The sequence below is a fragment of the Leptodactylus fuscus genome, chromosome 10, assembly GCF_031893055.1.
Source record: "Leptodactylus fuscus isolate aLepFus1 chromosome 10, aLepFus1.hap2, whole genome shotgun sequence".
NCBI classification, from domain to species: Eukaryota; Metazoa; Chordata; class Amphibia; order Anura; family Leptodactylidae; genus Leptodactylus; species Leptodactylus fuscus.
The window spans coordinates 85,615,977-85,640,508 of NC_134274.1; the positions used below are offsets into that span (position 1 = coordinate 85,615,977).

Consider the following 24,532-nt stretch of genomic DNA (forward strand, 5'->3'; position numbering starts at 1 on the left):
TCCTATATCACCCCCTGTTACCTCCTATATCACCCCCCTGCTACTCTATGTCACCCCCTGCTATCTCCTATATCACCCCTGTTACCTCCTATATCACCCCTGCTACCTCTCTGTGTCACCCCCTGCTACCTCCTATATCACCCCCCTTGCTACCTCCTATGTCACCCCCTGCTACCTCCTATGTCACCCCCTGCTACCTCCTGTGTCACCCCCTGAGCTACCTCCTATATCACCCCCTGCTACCTCCTATATCACCCCCTGCTACCTCCTATATCACCCCCTGCTACCTCCTATATCACCCCCTGTTACCTCCTATATCACCCCCTGCTACCTCCTATGTCACCCCCTTCTACCTCCTATATCACCCTCTGCTACCTCGTATGTCACCCCCTGCTACCTCCTATATCACCCCCTGTTACCTCCTATATCACCCACTGCTACCTCCTATATCACCCGCTGTTACCTCCTATATCACCCCCCTGCTACCTCCTATATCACCCCCTGCTACCTCCTATGTCACCCCCTGCTACCTCCTATTTCACCCCCTGCTACCTCCTATATCACCCCCCTGCTACCTCCTATATCATCTCCTGCTACCTCCTATATCACCCCCTGCTACCTCCTATATCACCCCCTGCTACCTCCTATATCACCCCCCCTGCTACCTCCTATGTCACCCTCCTACTACCTCCTGTGTCACCCCTGCTACCTCCTATATCACCCCCCTGCTACCTCCTATGTCAACCTCTGCTACCTCCTATGTCACCCCCTGCTACCTCCTGTGTCACCCCCTGTTTCCTCCTATGTCACCCCCTGCTACCTCCTGTGTCACCCCTGTTTCCTCTATGTCACCCCCTGCTACCTCCTGTGTCACCCCCTGCTACCTCCTATATCACCCTCCTGCTACCTCCTGTATCATCTCCTGCTACCTCCTATGTCACCCCCTGCTACTCCTATGTCACCCCCTGCTACCTCCTGTGTCACCCCCTGTTTCCTCCTATGTCACTCCCTGCTACCTCCTATATCACCCCCTGCTACCTCCTGTGTCACCCCCTGCTACCTCCTATATCACCCCCTGCTACCTCCTGTATCACCCCCTGCTACCTCCTATATCACCCCCTGCTACCTCCTATATCACCCCCTGCTACCTCCTATATCACCCCCTGCTACCTCCTATGTCACCCCCTGCTACCTCCTGTGTCACCCCCTGCTACCTCCTATGTCACCCCCTGCTACTTCCTATATCAGCCCCTGCTACCTCCTATATCACCCCCTGCTACCTCCTATATCACCCCCTGCTACCTCCTATGTCACCCTGCTACCTCCTGTGTCACCCCCATGCTACCTCCTATATCACCCCCCTGCTACCTCCTATGTCACCCCCTGCTACCTCTATATCACCCCCTGCTACCTCCTATGTCACCCCCTGCTACCTCCTATATCACCCCCTGCTACCTCCTATATCACCCCCTGTTACCTCCTATATCACCCCCTGCTACCTCCTATATCACCCCCCCTGCTACCTCCTATGTCACCCCCTGCTACCTCCTATGTCACCCCCTGCTACCTCCTATATCACCCCCTGCTACCTCCTATGTCACACTCCTGCTACCTCCTATGTCACCCCCTGCTACCTCCTATATCACCCCCTGCTACCTCCTATGTCACCCCCTGCTACCTCCTATGTCACCCCCTGCTACCTCCTATGTCACCCCCTGCTACCTCCTATATCACCCCCTGCTACCTCCTATGTCACCCCCTGCTACCTCCTATGTCACCCCCTGCTACCTCCTATATCACCCCCTGCTACCTTCTATATCACCCCCTGCTACCTCCTATGTCACCCCCTGCTATCTCCTATATCACCCCCTGCTACCTCCTATATCACCCCCTGTTACCTCCTATATCACCCCCTGCTACCTCCTATGTCACCCCCTGCTATCTCCTATATCACCCCCTGTTACCTCCTATATCACCCCCTGCTACTCCTGTGTCACCCCCTGCTACCTCCTATATCACCCCCCTGCTACCTCCTATGTCACCCCCTGCTACCTCCTATGTCACCCCCTGCTACCTCCTGTGTCACCCCTGCTACCTCCTATATCACCCCCTGCTACCTCCTCTATATCACCCCCTGCTACCTCCTATATCACCCCCTGCTACCTCCTATATCACCCCTGTTACCTCCTATATCACCCCTGCTACCTCCCTATGTCACCCCCTTCTACCTCCTATATCACCCTCTGCTACCTCGTATGTCACCCCCTGCTACCTCCTATATCACCCCCTGTTACCTCCTATATCACCCCCTGCTACCTCCTATATCACCCGCTGTTACCTCCTATATCACCCCCTGCTACCTCCTATATCACCCCCTGCTACCTCCTATGTCACCCCCTGCTACCTCCTATTTCACCCCCTGCTACCCTCCTATATCACCCCCCTGCTACCTCCTATATCATCTCCTGCTACCTCCTATATCACCCCCTGCTACCTCCTATATCACCCCCTGCTACCTCCTATATCACCCCCCCTGCTACCTCCTATGTCACCCTCCTACTACCTCCTGTGTCACCCCCTGCTACCTCCTATATCACCCCCCTGCTACCTCCTATGTCAACCTCTGCTACCTCTATGTCACCCCCTGCTACCTCCTGTGTCACCCCCTGTTTCCTCCTATGTCACCCCTGCTACCTCCTGTGTCACCCCCTGTTTCCTCCTATGTCACCCCCTGCTACCTCCTGTGTCACCCCCTGCTACCTCCTATATCACCCTCCTGCTACCTCCTGTATCATCTCCTGCTACCTCCTATGTCACCCCCTGCTACCTCCTATGTCACCCCCTGCTACCTCCTGTGTCACCCCCTGTTTCCTCCTATGTCACTCCCTGCTACTCCTGTGTCACCCCCTGCTACCTCCTATGTCACTTCTGCTACCTCCTGTGTCACCCCCTGCTACCTCCTATGTCACCCCCTGCTACCTCCTATATCAGCCCCTGCTACCTCCTATGTCACCCCCTGCTACCTCCTATGTCACCCCCTGTCCTGCTACCTCCTATATCATCTCCTGCTACCTCCTATGTCACCCCCTGCTACCTCCTGTGTCACCTCCTGCTACCTCCTATGTCACCCCCTGCTACCTCCTATATCAGCCCCTGCCACCTCCTATATCACCTCCTGCTACCTCCTATATCACCCCCTGCTACCTCCTATATCATCTCCTGCTACCTCCTATGTCACCCTCCTGCTACCTCCTATATCACCAACTGCTACCTCCTATATCACCCTCTGCTACCTCCTATATCACCCCCTGCTACCTCCTATATCATCTCCTGCTACCTCCTATATCATCTCCTGCTACCTCCTATATCACCCCCTGCTACCTCCTATATCATCTCCTGCTACCTCCTATGTCACCCTCCTGCTACCTCCTATATCACCCCCTGCTACCTCCTATATCACCCCCTGCTACCTCCTATGTCACCCCCTGCTACCTCCTGTGTCACCCCCTGCTACCTCCTATGTCACCCCCTGCTACTTCCTATATCAGCCCCTGCTACCTCCTATATCACCCCCTGCTACCTTCTATATCACCCCCTGCTACCTCCTATGTCACCCCTGCTACCTCCTGTGTCACCCCCATGCTACCTCCTATATCACCCCCCTGCTACCTCCTATGTCACCCCCTGCTACCTCCTATATCACCCCCTGCTACCTCCTATGTCACCCCCTGCTACCTCCTATGTCACCCCCTGCTACCTCCTATGTCACCCCTTGCTACCTCCTATGTCACCCCCTGCTACCTCCTATATCACCCCCTGCTACCTCCTATGTCACCCCCCTGCTACCTCCTATGTCACCCCCTGCTACCTCCTATATCACCCCCTGCTACCTCCTATGTCACCCCCTGCTACCTCCTATGTCACCCCCTGCTACCTCCTATGTCACCCCCTGCTACCTCCTATATCACCCCCTGTTACCTCCTATATCACCCCCTGCTACCTCCTATATCACCCCCTGCTACCTCCTATGTCACCCCCTTGTACCTCCTATATCACCCTCTGCTACCTCGTATGTCACCCCCTGCTACCTCCTATATCACCCCCTGTTACCTCCTATATCACCCCCTGCTACCTCCTATGTCACCCCCTGCTACCTCCTGTGTCACCCCCTTTTTTCCTCCTATGTCACCCCCTGCTACCTCCTGTGTCACCCCCTGCTACCTCCTATATCACCCTCCTGCTACCTCCTATATCATCTCCTGCTACCTCCTATGTCACCCCCTGCTACCTCCTATGTCACCCCCTGCTACCTCCTGTGTCACCCCCTGTTTCCTCCTATTTCACTCCCTGCTACCTCCTATGTCACTCCCTGCTACCTCCTGTGTCACCCCCTGCTACCTCCTATGTCACTCCTGCTACCTCCTGTGTCACCCCCCTGCTACCTCCTATATCACCCCCTGCTACCTCCTATATCACCCCCTGTTTCCTCCTATGTCACCCCCTGCTACCTCCTATGTCACCCCCTGTTTCCTCCTATGTCACCCCCTGCTACCTCCTGTGTCACCCCCTGCTACCTCCTATATCCCCCCCTGTTTCCTCCTATATCACCCCCTGCTACCTCCTGTGTCACTCCTGCTACCTCCTATATCACCCCCCTGCTACCTCCTATATCACCCCCTGCTACCTCCTGTGTCACCTCCTGCTACCTCCTATATCACCCCCCTGCTACCTCCTATGTCACCCCCCTGCTACCTCCTATATCACCCCCTGCTACCTCCTATGTCACTCCTGCTACCTCCTATATCACCCCCTGCTACCTCCTATATCACCCCCTGCTACCTCCTGTGTCACCCCCTGCTACCTCCTATATCACCCCCCCTGCTACCTCCTATGTCACCCCCCTGCTACCTCCTATGTCACCCCCTGCTACCTCCTATATCACCCCCTGCTACCTCCTGTGTCACCCCCTGCTACCTCCTATGTCACTCCTGCTACCTCCTGTGTCACCCCTCCTCCTGTGTCACCCCTTGTTACCTCCTATGTCACCCCCTGCTACCTCCTATGTCACCCCCTGCTACCTCCTGTGTCACCCCCTGCTACCTCCTATATTACCCCCTGCTACCTCCTATATCACCCCCCTGCTACCTCCTATATCACCCCCTGCTACCTCCTATGTCACCCCCTGCTACCTCCTATGTCACTCCTGCTACCTCCTGTGTCACCCCCCTGCTTCCAGGGCTAGTAGCAGAGGGTGACGTAGGACTAGTTCACACTGCTTAATCTTCCTTAGGATTGTGGAAGACAAGATAGTCTAGGTAACAATTGAGTGCACTAAAGCCTCTGTAAATTATTAATGTTTTTACAGGACTCAAATAGTTTTCTGTGCATGTCTATGTGTCATAGCTGGGCCATGGACCAAAGCGGTAGGTGGAGACCAGTTACTGTGATGTCTCCCATGTCCTGCACACAGAAAGTAGAGGAGAATCTGCTCATCCAACTTTCTTACTCCGACTCAGAAACTGCAGCAGAACATTCTACATTTATTGTTGTATATAAAGCACTTGGGGTAAGATGGAAACTTCCTATTGAAGGGCTTTGTCTTTGTCTGTGCCTTGTCAATTCTCTCTTACTCAACTACAGCTCACCGCATGCAACATATGTCCAAGGGGAAAGTCACTGGTGGAGGAGGACCTGGGTGTACGGGTAGATCATAGATTAGATTACAGCCCAATGTCAATCAGCTGCTTCTAAGGCCAACATGATATTCTCATGTATTAAAAGGGGCATGGATCTATAGGTCAGGGATGTAATATTATATGTGGACCCATCTGAAATATGTTATTCAGTTCTGGGCACCAGTTCATAGAAAGGAAGTCCTAGAGTTGGAAAAGGTACAACGGAGGGCCAGAAAACTGACAGGGGGCCCAGAGGACCTCAGCTATTAGGAGAGACTAAATCTGTTTAAAAAACTTTCTTCTTTGATAAGAAATTTTACAAAGTTTCTTAGATTTGGTTTTACTATTGATTTATGCAAAATGTGATTGAAAAGTTCTTGACCCTTGAAGTAGCTCGGGGGACTTGGATTCTTAAAGGGGTATTCTCGTCTCATGGATCATAGGCAGACTTGTGGCTTAAACTGAAGTGTTTTACCCAGTACATTGCTTTATGTATCGTAATCAGGGGGGAACCTAGGGTTTGTGCCGCCTGAGGCAGAGGTGGAGCGGAGCGAGCGTCAATAGCAGGCAGAGAGCAGGCAGGGAGAGGACCTGCTCTCTGCTAAGCGTGAGGGGCGGCCGCTGGAGCAGCGCTGCGTCCACAGGGCCGCCCCAATCCACCGCTCGCTTCCCGTGCCAGGCTGCCAAGATGGTGACACTAAGCCAGTCCTGGGCAGCTTGTCCTGGACTGGCTTAGGTGAGCAAAAATGCCGCCCTCCCCCGGGGCCCCGGCATAGCGCCGCCTGAAGCGGTCACCTCATGTGAGGTGCGGCGCTGATCAGAATCAGTTTGGCAGATAGAACTAGATCTCTCTCCTCGGAGTTTACAGCTGGTTGTCTAGGTTCCAGTCCTGTTGAACAGGTCAGAATGATGACACAGCTCCTGTCCCGGCCATCTAGATGATTTCTTTCCTTGTCTCTTCAGTTTTGAGCCCTGATAAGGCCTAGTGAAGTTTCTTGAGAAGTTTCTTCTGTTGTTTGAGTATGTAAGTTTAGATAGAACTGTGTCATTTATGGCAAGAATGAGCTAAAGCCAGGAAGTGGAGGGAGAGGAGACAAGAGGACACGGGAAACCCTGGCATGTCTGCTCCTCCAATGGACCATTGACCTCTTTTCTGTCAGATCATTCTAATCATAAAGCAGAAGATAAGCCAAAAAGATTACTTTGCTGGTTAATCTCCAGAAGACGTCATGTCGTCTTTGGTAGGTCAAGGAGCAATCTTTTCATGGGAGGAACCGGAGGAAGGATTCATAACCCGAGAACTGGAGGACATGAAGAATTATAATGACAACTGGTGGGAACTTGGTGCCCTTCATGTTTGTTACTTGAGCTGTAACCCTTCCTACATCATCCAATGGTCACACCAAGATCCTTACTAAGACCACAGGGTCAAAGTTCACCCCTTATTCTTACACTTCTTTGGGACTAGGGCCTGAGTGCATATTCTTTTGGTTCGTACATATATCCTCGTTTGGGACCTGCTTTTTGGTGCTTGTTTTGTTGACCCTGCGCTTCTGGTGAATAAGTGGTGATATTAAAACATAAATTAGATCTCTGGTTGGCTTTTATCTGACGTAGCAATTACTGTATACATAGTTACCGTAAATTTGAAAGAGCTTTCTGGCTTCTATTGAATGGTCTAAGCTTGGGATACTTACATGAAGTTTCATATTATACGATTCGTTAGGGAAGACCAGGAGAATTTGGTTGGCTGTCCGTTGTTGTGTTTGGATAATAAGATAAGATAAGATAATCCTTTAATAGTCCCACAATGGGGAAATTTCAGGGATACAGTTTCATAGATGGTACAGTAGTATATAACAAGAGAGAAACACATAGAAGCTCATGGCAGATAGAGAAATCCTAGGAATCATAGCAACTAAAAAAGAAAGAAACACAGACACACTGCAGGATCATTTAGTTCTCTGTGTGAAGTGATGTTAATAATAATAATACAGCCGACTGTGGTTGGTGGACACGAGGAGGGGGGTCGCAGCATGTAGATATAACAGCCAGAAACGTTTTTTGCAGAGGTGGGGACATAAGCAGCTATCACAATAACATGTGGCAGTTCCTTTGGTAGGTGGTGAGATCTCCTGCTCACAGCTGATAGTTCGGTATCTTGCATCAGCACTATTGTCCATTAACCACAAAAAATGCCCCAGATGTCCTTCATCACAAGCCCTCCTCCTCCTCCTCCTCCTCCTTTCTTCTTACCACTGTGTTCTACTGCCCAGAGAGGTCTGAAGCCATCCAGGTATACAGGGTGCTGCTCTCTTGCCAAGCTTCCATAACTCCTGAGGTAGGTGGGTGATGGTTCCCAGGTTGTAACAGAGTCCCACGTGTCCACAGTAATAGAAAGAAATACCAGTCAGCTGTAGCATCTTCACGCATCAGCAATAGATGTTTTTTATGTTTTACTCCCCCCTGGTTCTCCGATTATTATACTATGGGGTCTGAAAAGATATATAGAGTATAATAATTGTTTATGGGTGTCCACTACGGGGCACAATACTGTGTGCAGGGGCCACTATGGGACATAATACTGTGTGCAGGGGCCACTATGGGACATAATACTGTGTGCAGGGGCCACTACGGTGGATAATACTGTGTGCAGGGGCCACTATGGGGATAATACTTTGTGCAGGGGCCACTATGGGGCACAATACTGTGTGCAGGGGCCACTATGGGACATAATACTGTGTGCAGGGGCCACTACGGTGGATAATACTGTGTGCAGGGGCCACTATGGGGCATAATACTGTGTGCAGGGCCACTATGGGCATAATACTGTGTGCAGGGGCCACTATGGGACATAATACTGTGTGCAGGGGCCACTATGGGACATAATACTGTGTGCAGGGGCCACTATGGGACATAATACTGTGTGCAGGGGCCACTATGGGACATAATACTGTGTGCAGGGGCCACTATGGGACATAATACTGTGTGCAGGGGCCACTATGGGACATAATACTGTGTGCAGGGACCACTATGGGACATAATACTGTGTGCAGGGGCCACTATGGGGCATAATACTGTGTGCAGGGGCCACTATGGGACATAATACTGTGTGCAGGGCCACTATGGGACATAATACTGTGTGCAGGGGCCACTATGGGACATAATACTGTGTGCAGGGGCCACTATGGGACATAATACTGTGTGCAGGGGCCACTATGGGACATAATACTGTGTGCAGGGGCCACTATGGGACATAATACTGTGTGCAGGGACCACTATGGGACATAATACTGTGTGCAGGGGCCACTATGGGACATAATACTGTGTGCAGGGGCCACTATGGGACATAATACTGTGTGCAGGGGCCACTATGGGGCATAATACTGTGTGCAGGGGCCACTATGGGACATAATACTGTGTGCAGGGGTCACTATGGGGGATAATACTGTGTGCAGGGGCCACTATGGGACATAATACTGTGTGCAGGGGCCACTATGGGACATAATACTGTGTGCAGGGGCCACTATGGGGCATAATACTGTGTGCAGGGGCCACTATGGGACATAATACTGTGTGCAGGGGTCACTATGGGGGATAATACTGTGTGCAGGGGCCACTATGGGACATAATACTGTGTGCAGGGGCCACTATGGGACATAATACTGTGTGCAGGGGCCACTATGGGACATAATACTGTGTGCAGGGGCCACTATGGGGCATAATACTGTGTGCAGGGGCCACTATGGGACATAATACTGTGTGCAGGGGCCACTATGGGACATAATACTGTGTGCAGGGGCCACCATGGGACATAATACTGTGTGCAGGGGCCACTATGGGACATAATACTGTGTGCAGGGCCACTATGGGACATAATACTGTGTGCAGGGGCCACTATGGGACATAATACTGTGTGCAGGGGCCACTATGGGTATAATACTGTGTGCAGGGGCCACTATGGGGTATAATACTGTGTGCAGGGGCCACTATGGCGGATAATACTGTGTGCAGGGGCCACTATGGGGCATAATACTGTGTGCAGGGGCCACTATGGGACATAATACTGTGTGCAGAGGCCACTATGGGACATAATACTGTGTGCAGGGGCCACTATGGGACATAATACTGTGTGCAGGGGCCACTATGGGGTATAATACTGTGTGCAGGGGCCACTATGGGACATAATACTGTGTGCAGGGGCCACTATGGGACATGATACTGTGTGCAGGGGCCACTATGGGACATAATACTGTGTGCAGGGGCCACTATGGGGTATAATACTGTGTGCAGGGGCCACTATGGGACATAATACTGTGTGCAGGGGCCACTATGGGACATAATACTGTGTGCAGGGGCCACTATGGGACATAATACTGTGTGCAGGGGCCACTATGGGACATAATACTGTGTGCAGGAGCCACTATGGGGGATAATACTGTGTGCAGGGGTCACTATGGGGGATAATACTGTGTGCAGGGGCCACTATGGGACATAATACTGTGTTCAGGGGCCACTATGGGACATAATACTGTGTGCAGGGGCCACTATGGGACATAATACTGTGTGCAGGGGCCACTATGGGGTATAATACTGTGTGCAGGGGCCACTATGGGACATAATACTGTGTGCATGGGCCACTATGGGACATAATACTGTGTGCATGGGGCCACTATGGGACATAATACTGTGTGCATGGGGCCACTATGGGACATAATACTGTGTGCAGGGGCCACTATGGGGGATAATACTGTGTGCAGGGGCCACTATGGGACATAATACTGTGTGCAGGGGCCACTATGGGACATAATACTGTGTGCAGGGGCCACTATGGGACATAATACTGTGTGCAGGAGCCACTATGGGGGATAATACTGTGTGCAGGGGCCACTATGGGGGATAATACTGTGTGCAGGGGCCACTATGGGGTATAATACTGTGTGCAGGGGCCACTATGGGGGATAATACTGTATGCAGGGGCCACTATGGGACATAATACTGTGTGCAGGGGCCACTATGGGGGATAATACTGTGTGCAGGGGCCACTATGGGACATAATACTGTGTGCAGGGGCCACTATGGGGTATAATACTGTGTGCAGGGGCCACTATGGGGTATAATACTGTGTGCAGGGGCCACTATGGGGGATAATACTGTATGCAGGGGCCACTATGGGACATAATACTGTGTGCAGGGGCCACTATGGGGGATAATACTGTGTGCAGGGGCCACTATGGGACATAATACTGTGTGCAGGGGCCACTATGGGGAATAATACTGTGTGCAGGGGCCACTATGGGGGATAATACTGTGTGCAGGGGCCACTATGGGGGATAATACTGTGTGCAGGGGCCACTATGGGGTATAATACTGTGTGCAGGGGCCACTATGGGGCATAACACTGTGTGCAGGGGCCACTATGGGACATAATACTGTGTGCAGGGGCCACTATGGGGTATAATACTGTGTGCAGGGGCCACTATGGGGTATAATACTGTGTGCAGGGGCCACTATGGGGATAATACTGTATGCAGGGGCCACTATGGGACATAATACTGTGTGCAGGGGGCCACTATGGGACATAATACTGTGTGCAGGGGCCACTATGGGGAATAATACTGTGTGCAGGGGCCACTATGGGGTATAATACTGTGTGCAGGGGCCACTATGGGACATAATACTGTGTGCAGGGGGCCACCATGGGACATAATACTGTGTGCAGGGGCCACTATGGGACATAATACTGTGTGCAGGGGCCACTATGGGACATAATACTGTGTGCAGGGGGCCACTATGGGGCATAATACTGTGTGCAGGGGCCACTATGGGACATAATACTGTGTGCAGGGGCCACTATGGGACATAATACTGTGTGCAGGGGCCACTATGGGACATAATACTGTGTGCAGGGGCCACTATGGGACATAATACTGTGTGCAGGGGACACTATGGGACATAATACTGTGTGCAGGGGCCACTATGGGACATAATACTGTGTGCAGGGGCCACTATGGGACATAATACTGTGTGCAGGGGACACTATGGGACATAATACTGTGTGCAGGGGCCACTATGGGACATAATACTGTGTGCAGGGGCCACTATGGGGAATAATACTGTGTGCAGGGGCCACTATGGGGTATAATACTGTGTGCAGGGGCCACTATGGGACATAATACTGTGTGCAGGGGCCACCATGGGACATAATACTGTGTGCAGGGGCCACTATGGGCCATAATACTGTGTGCAGGGGCCACTATGGGACATAATACTGTGTGCAGGGGCCACTATGGGGTATAATACTGTGTGCAGGGGCCACTATGGGGTATAATACTGTGTGCAGGGGCCACTATGGGGTATAATACTGTGTGCAGGGGCCACTATGGGACATAATACTGTGTGCAGGGGCCACTATGGGGTATAATACTGTGTGCAGGGCCACTATGGGACATAATACTGTGTGCAGGGGCCACTATGGGACATAATACTGTGTGCAGGGGCCACTATGGGACATAATACTGTGTGCAGGGGCCACTATGGGACATAATACTGTGTGCAGGGGTCACTATGGGACATAATACTGTGTGCAGGGGCCACTATGGGACATAATACTGTGTGCAGGGGCCACTATGGGACATAATACTGTGTGCAGGAGCCACTATGGGGAGATAATACTGTGTGCAGGGGCCACTATGGGACATAATACTGTGTGCAGGGGCCACTATGGGACATAATACTGTGTGCAGGGGCCACTATGGGACATAATACTGTGTGCAGGGGCCACTATGGGACATAATACTGTGTGCAGGGGCCACTATGGGACATAATACTGTGTGCAGGGGCCACTATGGGACATAATACTGTGTGCAGGGGCCACTATGGGGTATAATACTGTGTGCAGGGGCCACTATGGGGTATAATACTGTGTGCAGGGGCCACTATGGCGGATAATACTGTGTGCAGGGGCCACTATGGGACATAATACTGTGTGCAGGGGCCACTATGGGACATAATACTGTGTGCAGGGGCCACTATGGGACATAATACTGTGTGCAGGGGCCACTATGGGGTATAATACTGTGTGCAGGGGCCACTATGGGACATAATACTGTGTGCATGGGCCACTATGGGACATAATACTGTGTGCATGGGCCACTATGGGGTATAATACTGTGTGCAGGGGCCACTATGGGACATAATACTGTGTGCATGGGCCACTATGGGGTATAATACTGTGTGCAGGGGCCACTATGGGACATAATACTGTGTGCATGGGCCACTATGGGACATAATACTGTGTGCAGGGGCCACTATGGGACATAATACTGTGTGCATGGGCCACTATGGGACATAATACTGTGTGCATGGGCCACTATGGGACATAATACTGTGTGCAGGGGCCACTATGGGACATAATACTGTGTGTAAGGGCCACTATGGGGCATAATACTGTGTGCAGGGTCCACTATGGGGTATAATACTGTGTGCAGGGGCCACTATGGGACATAATACTGTGTGCATGGGCCACTATGGGACATAATACTGTGTGTAGGGCCACTATGGGGGATAATACTGTGTGCAGGGGCCACTATGGGACATAATACTGTGTGCAGGGGCCACTATGGGACATAATACTGTGTGCAGGGGCCACTATGGGACATAATACTGTGTGCAGGAGCCACTATGGGGGATAATACTGTGTGCAGGGGCCACTATGGGGGATAATACTGTGTGCAGGGGTCACTATGGGACATAATACTGTGTGCAGGGGCCACTATGGGGTATAATACTGTGTGCAGGGGCCACTATGGGGTATAATACTGTGTGCAGGGGCCACTATGGGGGATAATACTGTATGCAGGGGCCACTATGGGACATAATACTGTGTGCAGGGGCCACTATGGGGGATAATACTGTGTGCAGGGGCCACTATGGGACATAATACTGTGTGCAGGGGCCACTATGGGGAATAATACTGTGTGCAGGGGCCACTATGGGGGATAATACTGTGTGCAGGGGCCACTATGGGGGATAATACTGTGTGCAGGGGCCACTATGGGGTATAATACTGTGTGCAGGGGCCACTATGGGGCATAACACTGTGTGCAGGGGCCACTATGGGACATAATACTGTGTGCAGGGGCCACTATGGGGTATAATACTGTGTGCAGGGGCCACTATGGGGTATAATACTGTGTGCAGGGGCCACTATGGGGGATAATACTGTATGCAGGGGCCACTATGGGACATAATACTGTGTGCAGGGGCCACTATGGGGGATAATACTGTGTGCAGGGGCCACTATGGGACATAATACTGTGTGCAGGGGCCACTATGGGGAATAATACTGTGTGCAGGGGCCACTATGGGGGATAATACTGTGTGCAGGGGCCACTATGGGGGATTTCCGGTTGGAGGGAGGTATGTCCCGATTTCAAGTGAGATCTGCGTCCAGAGGACGCAGATCTGAGTTGAACACATACGTGGCTAAAGCAAGGAGCTGAACACAGTTCAGTTTCTTGCTTCACGCCGGCTACTGGCTTTGTAGACGCGATGTGATGATGTCACATCGCGTCTACAACTGTGCGCTAGAAAGAGAGAGAGGCGCAGAGAGCGGCGAGGGAGCGAGGGGAAGGTAAGTGTAATGTGTACACTGAGGTGGAACATGAAACTGGGGGCAGATGAAGGAGAGGACGGCATGACACTGGGGGCAGAGATGTGGAGACATGAATCTGGGGGCAGAGATGGAGGGGACATGAATCTGGGGGCAGAGATGGAGGGACATGAATCTGGGGGCAGAGATGGAGGGGACATGAATCTGGGGGCAGAGATGGAGAGACATGAATCTGGGGGCAGAGATGTGGAGACATGAATCTGGGGGCAGAGATGGAGGGGACATGAATCTGGGGGCAGAGATGGAGGGACATGAATCTGGGGGCAGAGATGGAGGGGACATGAATCTGGGGGCAGAGATGGAGGGACATGAATCTGGGGGCAGAGATGTGGAGACATGAATCTGGGTGTAGAGTTGGAGGGGGGACATGAATCTGGAGGCAGAGATGGGGGACATGAATCTGGGGGCAGAGATGGAGGGGGGGGCATGAATCTGGGGCAGAGATGGAGGGACTGGAATCTGGGGGCAGAGATGGGGGACATGAATCTGGAGGCAGAGATGGAGGGGACATGAATCTGGGGGCAGAGATGGAGGGGACATGAATCTGGGGGCAGAGATGGAGGGGACATGAATCTGGAGGCAGAGATGGAGGGGGACATGAATCTGGGGGCAGAGATGGAGGGGACATGAATCTGGGGGCAGAGATGGAGGGGACATGAATCTGGGGGCAGAGATGGAGGGGACATGAATCTGGGAGCAGAGATGGGGAGACATGAATCTGGGGGCAGAGATGGAGGGGACATGAATCTGGGGGCAAAGATGGAGGGGACATGAATTTGGGGGCAGAGATGGAGGGGACATGAATCTGGGGGCAGAGATGTGGGGACATGAATCTGGGAGCAAAGATGGAGGGGACATGAATCTGGGGGCAGAGATGTGGGGACATGAATCTGGGGGCAAAGATGGAGGGGACATGAATCTGGGGGCAGAGATGGAGGGGACATGAATCTGGGGGCAGAGATGGAGGGGACATGAATCTGGGGGCAGAGATGGAGGGGACATGAATCTGGGGGCAGAGATGGAGGGACATGAATCTGGAAGCAGAGATGGGGGGGACATGAAACTGGGGGCAGATGAAGGGTGTATATGAAGCTGGGGGAGAGGTAGAGGGGGGACATATAATTTACGGGTGATTGTAGGAGGATTATACTGTCTGCAGGCACATGAAAAATTAATGAGAATGGGCGGAGTCCACACAAAAGTGGGCGGGGCTAAATTTTGTCCCTCTTTCTGTTCTTCAAAAGTTGGGAGGTATGCATTTAAGAATGACTTAGGGTCGGTGTTATAGTAACTTTCCGTTTCTTCTTTCAGTTCCAGCATCCACAATGTCTGCAGCAAACAATGAGAATTTACCTCCATTTTATGACAGAATGCCTACCCAAGACCCCTCAACTGCTCCTAACTGGAATCCAACACCGGTTCCATCCTACATCCAAAATGTCTCTCAGCCTCTCCCTGCATATACTACCTCACCTTCACCACAGGAGTGGAATTACCCCACTGTTGCACCACAATGGAGTGTGGCTAGAGTAGCAGCACCTAATTCAGACCCATCGTCGCCTTTTTATATAACATTCCTGAAAGGCCGTCCAAAAGCCTTGGGGGTAAGTAGCACGAAAAACAGTAAGTACCGTTTGCAATGTGTCATAGGGGTGTGTCCAAGCTTATAGAATCTAGAAAAGAATCTCTACATGTGTCATCCCATCAGATAACGCCACTTAGTGTTATTAGTTTCTGTGCAGCACAGTTGTTTTGATGCTGCCAGGGCTTGCCATGGGTGGAATTACCAATGTAATGAATGATGAATTAGACTCTGGCGGTGCCAGGCAGCTGCCACTAAAGCCAGCAGTGATGGCGGGTGTTGAGTGTGTATATAGGGATGTTTGCATTATTTTGCACAGTACGCCATGTTTTTTATTTAACAAGGGCCACGTAACTCATGTTATGGTTTCTCCCTTTTTCAGACTGTAATGATTATTTTCGCCATCTTGGAGATTGGTTTGGGAATCGCTCTCGTATTCACAGCGTTCACCATAACTTTACCAAGTGGTATTACTTTTTGGGGACCGATCTTTGTAAGTATAAAAAAGTTGGAAAAGCGTCTACCAGCGTCTATACCATTGGGATAAGTTCTTTATACCTTTATTCTACGAACCTAATGTGAGTTTTCTTTGCAGTACATCATCGCCGGATCTCTGTCCATCGCCGCTTGTGCTAAACCAAACACCTGCTTGGTGAGTGATCGGATAGGGATTGGTTATATCCAACCGCAACAACAGTGTTAGCTCAGGGGATCACCGGCTCTTCATGGTGGGCACATCCGAAACCTCCAATAACCTCACTCCACAGTGACCTGCACACAGTATTATGCCCCATAGTGGGCCCTGCACACAGTATTATCCCCCATAGTGGCCCCTGCACACAGTATTATCCCCCATAGTGGCCCCTGCACACAGTATTATCCCCCATAGTGGCCCCTGCACACAGTATTATCCCCCATAGTGGTCCCTGCACACAGTATTATCCCCCATAGTGGCCCCTGCACACAGTATTATCCCCCATAGTGGCCCCTGCACACAGTATTATCCCCCATAGTGGCCCCTGCACACAGTATTATCCCCCATAGTGGTCCCTGCACACAGTATTATGTCCCATAGTGGCCCCTGCACACAGTATTATCCCCCATAGTGGCCCCTGCACACAGTATTATCCCCCATAGTGGCCCCTGCACACAGTATTATCCCCCATAGTGGTCCCTGCACACAGTATTATGCCCCATAGTGGCCCCAGCACACAGTATTATGCCCCATAGTGGCCCCTGCACACAGTATTATGTCCCATAGTGGCCCCTGCACACAGTATTATGCCCCATAGTGGACCCTGCACACAGTATTATCCCCCATAGTGGCCCCTGCACACAGTATTATGCCCCATAGTGGCCCCTGCACACAGTATTATCCCCCATAGTGGCCCCTGCACACAGTATTATCCCCCATAGTGGCCCCAGCACACAGTATTATGCCCCATAGTGGCTCCTGCACACAGTATTATCCCCCATAGTGGCCCCTGCACACAGTATTATCCTCCATAGTGGCCCCTGCACACAGTATTATCCCCCATAGTGTCCCCTGCACACAGTATTATCCCCCATAGTGACCCCTGCACACAGTATTATCCCCCATAGTGGCCCCTGCACACAGTATTATCCCCCATAGTGACCCCTGCACACAGTATTATCCCCCATAGTGACCCCTGCACACAGTATTATGTCCCATAGTGGCCCCTGCACACAGTATTATGTCCCATAGTGGCCCCTGCACACAGTATTATCCCCCATAGTGGCCCCTGCACACAGTAATATCCCCCATAGTGGCCCCTGCACACAGTATTATCCCCCATAGTGGCCCCTGCACACAGTATTATTCCCCATAGTGGCCCCTGCACACAGTAATATCCCCCATAGTGGCCCCTGCACACAGTATTATGTCCCATAGTGGCCCCTGCACACAGTATTATCCCCCATAGTGGCCCCTGCACACAGTATTATGTCCCATAGTGGCCCCTGCACACAGTATTATGTCCCATAGTGGCCCCTGCACACAGTATTATGTCCCATAGTGGCCCCTGCACACAGTATTATCCCCCATAGTGGCCCCTGTACACAGTATTATCCCCCATAGTGGCCCCTGCACACAGTATTATGTCCCATAGTGGCCCCTGCACACAGTATTATGTCCCACAGTGGCCCCTGCACACAGTATTATCCCCCATAGTGGCCCCTGTACACAGTATTATGCCCCATAGTGGCTCCTGCACACATTAGTATCCCCCATAGTGGCCCCTGCACACAGTATTATGTCCCATAGTGGCCCCTGCACACAGTATTATGTCCCATAGTGTCCCCTGCACACAGTATTATGCCCCATAGTGGCCCCTGCACACAGTATTATCCCCCATAGTGGCCCCTGTACACAGTATTATGTCCCATAGTGGCCCCTGCACACAGTATTATGTCCCATAGTGTCCCCTGCACACAGTATTATGTCCCACAGTGGCCCCTGCACACATTATTATTCCCCATAGTGGCCCCTGTACACAGTATTATGTCCCATAGTGGCCCCTGCACACAGTATTATGTCCCATAGTGTCCCCTGCACACAGTATTATCCCCCATAGTGGCCCCTGTACACAGTATTATGTCCCATAGTGGCCCCTGCACACAGTATTATGTCCCATAGTGTCCCCTGCACACAGTATTATGTCCCATAGTGGCCCCTGCACACAGTATTATGTCCCATAGTGGCACCTGCACACAGTATTATGTCCCATAGTGGCCCCTGCACACAGTATTATGTCCCATAGTGGCCCCTGCACACAGTATTATGTCCCATAGTGGCCCCTGCACACAGTATTATGTCCCATAGTGGCACCTGCACACAGTATTATGTCCCATAGTGGCCCCTGCACACAGTATTATGTCCCATAGTGGCCCCTGCACACAGTATTATCCCCCATAGTGGCCCCTGCACACAGTATTATGTTCCATAGTGACCCCTGCACACAGTATTATGTCCCATAGTGGCCCCTGCACACTGTATAATACCCCATAGTGTCCCCTGCACACAGTATTATGTCCCATAGTGGCCCCTGCACACAGTATTATGTCCCATAGTGGCCCCTGCACACAGTATTATCCCCCATAGTGGCCCCTGCACACAGTAATATCCCCCATAGTGGCCCCTGCACACAGTATTATCCCCCATAGTGGCCCCTGCACACAGTATTATCCCCCATAGTGGCCCCTGCACACAGTATTATTCCCCATAGTGGCCCCTGCACACAGTAATATCCCCCATAGTGGCCCCTGCACACAGTATTATGTCCCATAGTGGCCCCTGCACACAGTATTATCCCCCATAGTGGCCCCTGCACACAGTATTATGCCCATAGTGGCCCCTGCACACAGTATTATGTCCCATAGTGGCCCCTGCACACAGTATTATGTCCCATAGTGGCCCCTGCACACAGTATTATCCCCCATAGTGGCCCCTGCACACAGTATTATGTCCCATAGTGGCCCCTGCACACAGTATTATGTCCCACAGTGGCCCCTGCACACAGTATTATCCCCCATAGTGGCCCCTGTACACAGTATTATGCCCCATAGTGGCTCCTGCACACATTAGTATCCCCCATAGTGGCCCCTGCACACAGTATTATGTCCCATAGTGGCCCCTGCACACAGTATTATGTCCCATAGTGGCCCCTGCACACAGTATTATGTCCCATAGTGTCCCCTGCACACAGTATTATTCCCCATAGTGGCCCCTGCACACAGTATTATGTCCCATAGTGGCCCCTGCACACAGTATTATGTCCCATAGTGGCACCTGCACACAGTATTATGTCCCATAGTGGTCCCTGCACACAGTATTATGTCCCATAGTGGCCCCTGCACACAGTATTATGTCCCATAGTGGCACCTGCACACAGTATTATCCCCCATAGTGGCCCCTGCACACAGTATTATGTCCCATAGTGGCCCCTGCACACAGTATTATGTTCCATAGTGACCCCTGCACACAGTATTATGTCCCATAGTGGCCCCTGCACACTGTATAATACCCCATAGTGTCCCCTGCACACAGTATTATGTCCCATAGTGGCCCCTGCACACAGTATTATGTCCCATGGTGGCCCCTGCACACAGTATTATACCCCATAGTGGCCCCTACACACAATATTATCCTCCATAGTGGCCCCTGCACACAGTATTATGTCACATCTCCCGGACTCTGCCGTGACTCCCTGCTGTTTTTGGTCCTTCTGGTGTCATTCATGCATCTGTGACATCACTACCGGAGGAAGATCAGCGCCAGAGTCCAGTAGAGGTGAGTAACATGGGTTTTTCCTCCCCTTCCCTGGGCATCTGATCATTATACTTGGGGGTATGAAGAGACCCCAGACTATAATAATAATAGTAGTATTTGTTGGGGTTCGCTCAACAAATACTCTCGCTGTGGCTCAGACATTATGGGAAGGGATAGCACATGACTTGTAGCGCCTCCACCTGGCTGATAATTTAACCTCATTAACAACCCGCTTGTCTGCAAACCAAATTAAACACCCAACTTTCCAGAGACTTTTCTCTATCACACTGCTTTCCTAGGGCGAAATGTATTACCACCAAAGCAAAACAAAATCCAGCCTTAACTTCAGGCAAAAGCAAAATAAATTCCTGCTCGTCTGAGCAACTAACTAAACAGAAGTAGTAACCTAACTATACATGGGGCTTCCTACCAGCCACATGAACAAAACAAGTACAACATTGTCTCACCGGACTCAGCCACCTCCTCACTCCCAGGATCTGCCCTGAAGTGCAACCCTTTATGGGCCAGTAATGAGCCTCAGGACCCAGACCTGGAGCTGAATCCTACTCCAGACCTGCCCGGGACCACATTGCAGAATCGCAGCTTTTTTTGCAATTTTTTTTGTGTTTTTTGTTAAGTCAAAGCCAAGAGTAGATTGAGCAGAAGGGAGAAGTATGAGAATTTCCTAGCTGTGTTTCTGCAATGTGGGGCAAAACCCGGCACGTAGACGGCACTGTGATCCGGTATAATGGATAGGTTTGTCCCTCTTCTGTCTTCGATCCATTCCTGGTCTTGGCTTTATCATCATGTGAGATATTTAATGCTCTGTATAGTAAACCGGACTTTGTTTTCCCAGGTGAGAGGATCCCTCGCCCTAAATATCATCAGCTCCATATTCACTATTGTTGCAATAATCCTAAACATTGTGGACCTGGGAATTGGCTATTGCTATTATGGAGGCTCTTATGATGATGATAACTATTATGAAGACCGTTACAAATATTGCCGGGATCGCCTTGTAAGTTTCCATCACCAATAATGAATCCATGATAGTAAAGTTTCTTGAATTGTTCCCCAAAAGACTCACAATAAAAACCAAATCACTACCAGCTCTGTCTCCAGAAATACAAATTTCCTAAAGCAATATGGAATCTGCAGTGCTGTGTGTGTGATGTGCAAGCGTGGGAAAAATGCTTTCAGAAATAGAAGGGTTAATAGCTCATTATATTATATTATATAGTCAAATATTCCAGATTCGAGATTCGTTTCGAATAGCCCATCAATATTCGACTATTCGAATATGGAACCTATTTATAGTCTATGGGAGAAAAAAAGGGTCACCAAGTCCACTATGACACCCCAGGAAATGATGCCAACACCTCTGCAATGTAACTGGGACAGCAGGGGAAGCATGTCTGGGGGCATCTAACAAGCCCAAGTCACTGTATTACGTCGGGATCCCTGTCAGCTTGTGATATGCCGGAGCTGACTTTTTCCCATAGGAATGCATTGACCAGCATTGATTGGGCGAATGCCATACAGAGTACAGCCAATCAACGCTGGTTCTGTCGGAGGTTCGTCAATGAGGAGGCGGAGTCTAATATCAAACCAGAATGGAGACTGCTGTGGACCGATCTTAGACTCCACCTCCTCCGGCAGAATCAGTGTTGATTGGCCGAATACTGTACTTGTGTATGGCATTTGCCCAATCAACGCTGGTCAATGCATTCCTATAACTAAGAGAAAAAATACCACAGCCCTAAAAGATATATAGTTAGTGGACACAATATGAACAGTTACCAAGCTCTGGTGCACAAAAAAGTCAATGAACCTCCCGGTCCAGGTCGGAGATATGCTGGCACCACAAACACGTAATTCAGCAACCAGAACTTAGAAGCATATTATTAAAACATATCTTTTAATGAAAATTTAATTTAATTTTTTTTTTTTACATGATGACACAAAAAATGTTTTTCATGTTTTTTTTGTGTCATCATGTAAAAAAAATTTTTAAATTAAATAAGTTATGTTTTAATAATATGCTTCTAAGTTCTGGTTGCTGAATTACGTGTTTGTGGTGAATGCATTCCTATGCCAAGATGTAGCAGTGCTGGCCGTGTGCTCAACTCGACTACACCGGAGATGCAGCTGAGCTCAGAGCATGGCCAGTGCTGCTACATCGGACCAATCTTAGACTCCACCTCCTCTGTCAGAACCAGCGTTGATTGGCCGAATGCTGTACTCTGTATGGCATTCGGCCAATCAATGCTGGTCAATGCATTCCTATGAGAAAAAGTCAGCTCGCGCATACTGCAAGCTGACAGGGATCCCGACCAGATAGAGCCCCAAAGAGCTGGGTGAGTGACATTCCCCCTAAATAAAGGTAATCCCTAGCTAACCCTGCCTGTATATCTGTCCCTGTCTCACAGTCACATAGTTCACAGTCCCAAATTAACAGAATATTAAATCCACCATTCGTATAAATTGGAGGTCACCTGATTTCGGCCGCCAATTCCTTTTTCCAATTTTTTTTCATTGCCTCCGTTGTCGTAGTTCCTGTCCCACCTCCCCTGCACAGTTATTGGTGCAAAAAATGTACCAGGGAAGGTGGGAGGGGACACAAATTTTTAGTGCGTTTGCCTCATGATATTCGATTGGAATTGAATACCTCGATCGGCCGGATATTCGATGGAACGGTGTTCGCTCACCTCTAATAACTATGTTCTTGTCATGAGAATCTAGAACTCTGTTGATGCATCCCATTATTTTATTTGCCTTGGTGTACTGACTGATGTTACTGGTGTATATGGTTACTGGTGTACTGACTGATGTTACTGGTGTACTGACTGGTGTATATGGTTACTGGTGTACTGACTGATGTTACTGGTATACTGACTGATGTTACTGGTGTATATGATTACTGGTGTACTGACTGATGTTACTGGTGTATATGGTTACTGGTGTACTGACTGATGTTACTGGTGTACTGACTGGTGTATATGGTTACTGGTGTACTGACTGATGTTACTGGTGTACTGACTGATGTTACTGGTGTATATGGTTACTGGTGTACTGACTTGTTCTGGTTTTGTGTTTGCAGAATGGTTTATATGCCGTGGTCTCCTTACTTCTTATTATCAATGTGCTGATATTCTGCTTGTCCTTGTCCCTCTCCATTTTTGGATGCCGTTCTCTATCGAAGGTTACTTCCAATGGTCCTCAGGTAAGACACAGAGAGGTGACGTACTCCATACTGTTCTCTATGAGCATGGCTGGTACGGCTCTCGCTCGGCTGATGTATCACTATGTAGATCCTGCTGATGCCAAATCTCAGGCAAAGAACCAACAGAATCATTATGGTCCAGGTAAATGGAACACAGTATATATATGTATATAGTCAGGGTCATGCGCACACTCACATGTAATCTTAGACTAAGCGCACACCTATAGTATACAGCGATAACACAGACAGTAAACTTCTATTTTTCTTACCAGTTCCTCGCATTCTCCTTATTCTTTCATGTACTTACTGATTTCTCCATTTGTAGGTGTTTTTGATCCAAAATGATGTTGTGGTCACCATGAATCCCGCCACAGCCCCCGCCACGTATCTGGGAGTTGCTCAGCCGAATGCGCCACCTCCGCCATATGTCTTCCAAGAGGTGAAAGCTACACCAGTGTCTTAAGAGATGCGATATCTTCAAGGAATAATCCAGAGGCCGCAGATACTACTGAATGACAATAAAGGAGTCTATTGCTTCACTTACAAGTGATCCTTTAGTAGAATCCATTTGTGTTCTTGTGATTTTTCATACATTTCTTCCTGGTGAATCTTCCGTTGTAATAAAGTCTCAGTTCTATTTATCACCTGCAGAACCCGAAACCTCTGATTATTGCACATTATGGGAATCTATAGGAGCCTTTCTGGATTACGGTCTGGCAATTGTCAACTGAAGAGAAAGAAGAGATAGACTTGGGCTATGAGGAATATCTCTCTCCACGGATGCCACATTACTACTAGAGTATGGGATATGCGTCAGTGAAGAAGGAATAATTAATAGTACGGAGCGGAGGAGGAACGCACAGAAGCCTGACTCAGCATTTGTGTTTCACTACTTTCAAAAACATCAACAACACCATGGCTACTGGCGGGGCTGTCAAGAACATAAGTAGTGTTGCTGTTGCCACCCACATATTGTTAGTACTTGCCCCTATTTTGCCTGTCCTCTTTTTTTCCAGTCATTTTACTACACACTGCTTAATCCTAATAGGAATTGGCAACAATTCTGACACTGTGTGTATGTCATTTTTTT

The 24,532-nt window shown here is 50.1% G+C and overlaps 1 protein-coding gene across 3 annotated transcripts in view; it reads left to right on the forward strand.

Annotated features, from left to right (window-relative positions):
• LOC142183548 (membrane-spanning 4-domains subfamily A member 4A-like) overlaps positions 1–24,078 on the forward strand; it is a 55,775-nt gene extending 31,697 nt beyond the window's left edge. For all 3 annotated transcript variants that reach the window (XM_075258671.1, XM_075258673.1, XM_075258674.1), the window contains exons 2-7: positions 15,661–15,953; positions 16,314–16,424; positions 16,527–16,583; positions 21,076–21,237; positions 23,320–23,442; positions 23,768–24,078. In XM_075258671.1, the coding sequence (XP_075114772.1) occupies positions 15,661–15,953; positions 16,314–16,424; positions 16,527–16,583; positions 21,076–21,237; positions 23,320–23,442; positions 23,768–23,905 (884 nt within the window). In that variant the 3' untranslated portion in view covers positions 23,906–24,078. The remainder of the gene's footprint in view (positions 1–15,660; positions 15,954–16,313; positions 16,425–16,526; positions 16,584–21,075; positions 21,238–23,319; positions 23,443–23,767) is intronic.
• The last annotated feature ends 454 nt before the right edge of the window (positions 24,079–24,532 follow it).